The sequence below is a fragment of the Egretta garzetta genome, unplaced genomic scaffold, assembly GCF_000687185.1.
Source record: "Egretta garzetta isolate BGI_Z169 unplaced genomic scaffold, ASM68718v1 scaffold293, whole genome shotgun sequence".
NCBI lineage: Eukaryota > Metazoa > Chordata > Aves > Pelecaniformes > Ardeidae > Egretta > Egretta garzetta.
This window is the reverse complement of record NW_009259318.1, coordinates 4,158,692-4,163,131: the sequence shown is the minus strand read 5'-3', so window position 1 is coordinate 4,163,131 and position 4,440 is coordinate 4,158,692. Positions and strand designations below refer to the sequence as shown.

The 4,440-nt window shown below is 48.2% G+C and overlaps 1 protein-coding gene across 1 annotated transcript in view; it reads right to left on the bottom strand.

The window, feature by feature from the left end:
- LOC104124198 (protein mono-ADP-ribosyltransferase PARP12) overlaps positions 1 to 655 on the bottom strand; it is a 36,341-nt gene extending 35,686 nt beyond the window's left edge. The window contains exons 1-2 of the mRNA XM_035892083.1: positions 624 to 655; positions 13 to 175 (exon numbers count right to left, since the gene is read on the bottom strand). Of these exons, the coding sequence (XP_035747976.1) occupies positions 13 to 175; positions 624 to 655 (195 nt within the window). The remainder of the gene's footprint in view (positions 1 to 12; positions 176 to 623) is intronic.
- Between the last annotated feature and the right edge of the window lie 3,785 nt (positions 656 to 4,440).

Genomic DNA, 4,440 nt, shown 5'->3' with positions numbered 1-4,440 from the left:
GCCCAGCCCAACGGCGCCTAGCAACAACGGCGCCCAGCGACAACGGCGCCCAGCGACAACGGCGCCCAGCAACAACGGCGCCCAACGGCGCCCAACGGCGCCCAACGGCGTGAGGGAAGCCCGGAGGTTTCCTCGACTGGAAACCGCCCCGGGGACAAAGAAGAAGAGCTGAGTACTAAACCCATTCAAGGGGAGTTTCCGTATTCAAACTGTTGGGCAAAGCAAGCTTAAGAAACCCTAACGCATCAACTACTCCCTCCGGATCAGGAAGTTTACCTCGAAAGTGAAGTGAATGGCAGCCTGTGTTGCCTGGTGGCACTGCCTAATCGGAAAGGCATGCGAAGAGAACCACCTCAAGGAATGGGACCAAGGTGGTGCAGTCCGTTGTTTTGCTTTCTTTTCTCGAAGGGAATACGGAAGGATCTTTTCATTGGGCATATTTTCCCGTACCTGCCCTCTTGCTATTCTACTTGAGCAAATGAACTAATTTTAAAAGAACCAGTAGAAAAGGAGAGGTAGAAGAAGCAGCGTACCACATCTGTTCTAGCTTTAGAAAGGTAAATCGATGGTTCCGGGCTGGTTTATGTTCTAGGCCTGCATAGGTGCATTGTCAGGTTGTCAACTGGTAGTCGAGGATGATAAGACTCAGGTCCATTGCTCGATGTAGTTTTGAGACTGACTGAGAAGGTAGAAAATGACTCGGTGACTCAGCAATGTATCGCCAACTCCAAACAGTAGACAATAATAATGAATCAGGCAAACATTTCAGACATTTGTCTTCTGTTTTTCAGCCAGTTCCAGTAAAAACATGCATTTGTGCATTAATCCACTCAGAAATCTGAACTATGTGGGCAGAGGAGCTTTACTGGATACTTTTTTGGAATGGTATTAACAGCATGGAGCAGGAAAGTAAAGTGAAGCACTGCATGCAGAAAGAAGCTGCAAATACAGTCTTGGCAAGCGTGTTCTATTCGACACTTAAATACACTTAAGTGTTTTGGGTCAGTCCCAAGTGAAAGCAAACAAGGAAACGTTACTGGATTTACTCTGTTGGTATAATGTTTTGCAAATACAAATTCCCCAATTACGTGACTTCCTTACCAACTTCAGACGGAAACAGTTTATGTGAAACAACACAACTGGGTGAGGCAGAAGGGATCACTGTATCGCGGAGTCCCAAATTGGTATTATTTTCACAGGACAGTGCGTGATTCTAGCCTTAAATATCAAGCCATTTGCTTAAAGTTAGAAACCACTGAAAAAAATGGCTGGGTTGATGTAACTCCTTGCTGCTGCTAAAAATGTAATCCCTGTACGTCTTTCTCTCTGGTGTCCTGTCCTCTACTTCCAGCTGTAACGTCTCCTTATTTGCCCTGACTCTGGCATTCACCTGACTCCTTAGTAAGCTGAAACAGCTTTCAGAGACTTGAAACTGAAATATTGGTCGGTATGAGTGAAGTACGAATGGAAAGGGTGTGCATAAGCACCAGAAGAAACAGCAGAACAAAGGTTAAAAGAATGGCCTGTGTTGATAACCAAAGACACAGTTTAAGGCAGTAAAACTGACAAGTACATTGTTTCTCTCAAACCAGGAAGACCTGCACTCTGTAGCGTAGACAACTTATCTGCAGAAGACCCTACCGTCTGACAGCTGGACACCACAGGAATATAGAGCACATCACAAATGCCATTTCTTTTCCTGTTGGTCCAGCTGGAAGCAAACCATAGCCTCAGGAACTCAAAATGAAGAAATGCAGAAAATGGGCAAACATGCCTGAAGCGTGCGGAGGCAGAAGGAGCCAGACTGTGAAGCGCGGGGATGCCACCATAGTAACTGCTGGGTCCCACTAGCTTTCATACCCACTATTGGGCATAAAAGACCCGTCCAAGGTGTTTGCTGCTGCCAGTGAAGAATAACACAAGAGGTGCCAATAAAGGTGTGATAGTTGGTGCTCATCTTCCCCTATGTTGCACGCAACATAGATCCTGGCCAGACCCGTTGGGCACACACACCTCGGTGCTTGTAAGTGTGGGGTTTGACAGTGTGGATGAAGTTGAATAAATTGAATGAATGTGAATGAAAGTGGGGGAACTGAGTGAAGTGAATGCATACCTAAACTCAACTTCTGCAGCTTAACTGGGTGCAGCTGGATTTTGAAAAAAATTTGCCTTGCCTGATGTATCTGCTGTCCAAACGCACAGTATGGCGTTACGCTAGGTCCTGTGGGATGGCTCTGCTCTCTGTGAAGAAGAGGCAATTCCCACCCTAAATAGTGCAGCGCAGCCTGGCTTGCCTGGTAGCTCTGACCACGTCAGCAGTTCTGTCCCTCTGAGGATGGCTAAAGTATGCGGAAACACCCTGGGGATGACGCTGCCAAACCGACTTGCCCTCTTTTCCAGCATGTGGCTCTCATCATCAGTCCCATTCTACTTCTTAAGACCCCTCCTTCAGGTCTCAGCTTTGGGTCACCTTATAGTTATTCTCTCCCACGCAACCAACTATTGTTCTTGTGGTTTCCCCGGGCTGTTTCAAATAGCATTTTGCAGAACATGCTGGGACCTTTGCTTTCTTGTCCCTCCCCTATTTCTTACACAACCCTCCCCCAGTTTTGTACTGTCTGTTTAACCAGCTAACGGCTGGGTATACATTTGCCTGAGGATTTCAAAACAATTTTGAAGTTTTTTTGTTCTGTGGGAACTGTTAGGTTATGTGATAAAAGCTCATCTGGTGGGAGGTGGGAGCACCCCCCCCGTAAAGCCCCCCCCCCCCCCCCCTCCCCAATCAGTTCAGACTGGCCTCTTCCCCAGCATGGGGACTGGGCTGGGGCTGACACTGGCTCTGCTGTAAATCGTAACTGTGACCCTGCACGGGTCACTTGCTAGAGTGGGTCAGGGTGTGGGGCTGGCTGGGCAGGGACACCCCTCCCAGCCATCTGTCCAGGGGGGACAGAAAGGAACAGGATGGAAAAGGGGTGGGATAGAATCATAGAATCATTTGGTCGGAAAAGACCTTTAAGATCGAGTCCAACCGTACCTGTCCACTACTAAACCATGTCCCTAAGCACCTCATCCACCCATCTTTTAACTACCTGTAGGGGTAGAGGACTCGACCATATCCCTGGGCAGCCTGTTCCAGTGCCGGATAGCCCTTTCAGTGAAGAAATTTTTCCTAATATCTAATTTAATCTTCCCCTGGGGCAGCTTGAGACCATTTCCAATCTCCTTTCAGGTAGCTGTAGAGAGAAGGATTCATTCAGGATGCAGGGGAAAAGCATCCTGAGTTTGAGATCGCACAAGAGATTATTGTGGGATGTTCAGGGGAGGAATGAGTGTGGGAAAATAAAGGGGCAGCCAGCAACTGGAGTGAGCGTGAATGTGTGAGTGGGTGTGTGATGGACCAGCCAGTGCACAGGTGAAGTGGCCCCAGGAGCTGGGGGCGAGTGGATCTCTAGGGACCAGCTCTGGGTGTGAGGGAACCTGCTTGTCTCTAGGGGTGAGAGCACAGGGGGGTCAGCTATGGGACCTGGAAAGTCCTGGCCAGCTGTGTGTGTGTGTGTGTGTATGTGTGATAGTCTGTACCGGGAACTGGAGTAGGGATGCGCCTTGGGGGCTTATATGTCCAAGTGCCAGTAACTGGGGAGACTGGGATCCAGGGGCAGCAACTGGGCAGAATGAGTGTTTGAGCCCCGTTGCTGGAGGGATCCACTTTGTATATGCGTATATATATACACACACATATATTCCCACTAGTGGATTTCCATCCTGCTCAGCCAGAGAGGGGAGTAGGATGAGGCCATTGGTGCTGTCTATGTTCATATGAGTGCTCTGAGTGTCTGTGACTTGTGTGGCCAGCCATGTATATGTGTATGTATGTGGTGCATGCATGTGGTCCCCTGTGTGTGTGTGCCTGCTGGGAATACATTTTCAGCCTCACGACTGGTTGGACCCGGGGACAGGGAGCTGCAGCAGCCTTGCCTCTCTCAGGTTATTGCCTCCGGCATGAAATGTTTTCCTCTACCAGAAACAATTCTACTGGTTTTAACTTGACTGTAGAGGGTTTTGTTTCTGTGTGTTTTAAATCTGTGCTGAGGAAATAACTTTCCTCAAAACCAGAATGGCACTCTGATGTTTTACTTCATAATGTGAATGTATTCCAAGCAGATTTTTTTTTTCCTGAGAAGTTACTTCTCTACAGAAGAAACAGAAGCTCTGTGCATAAGGTTTGCTGTGACCCTGTGTTAAAGCTGCACTGGCGCAGGGGTTTTAAACAGAAATATGTAGATTGGTATGAGTGCAGCATGAATGGAAATATGTGCGTGAAAGCACCAGAAGAAACAGCAGAATGGCCTGTATCCAGATGTCCAATGAGGACCTATGTTCCCAGGACACAGCTCCCGTAACTGTCCTGGGACAGACAATCCTGCCCAGTTTAGAGTATGG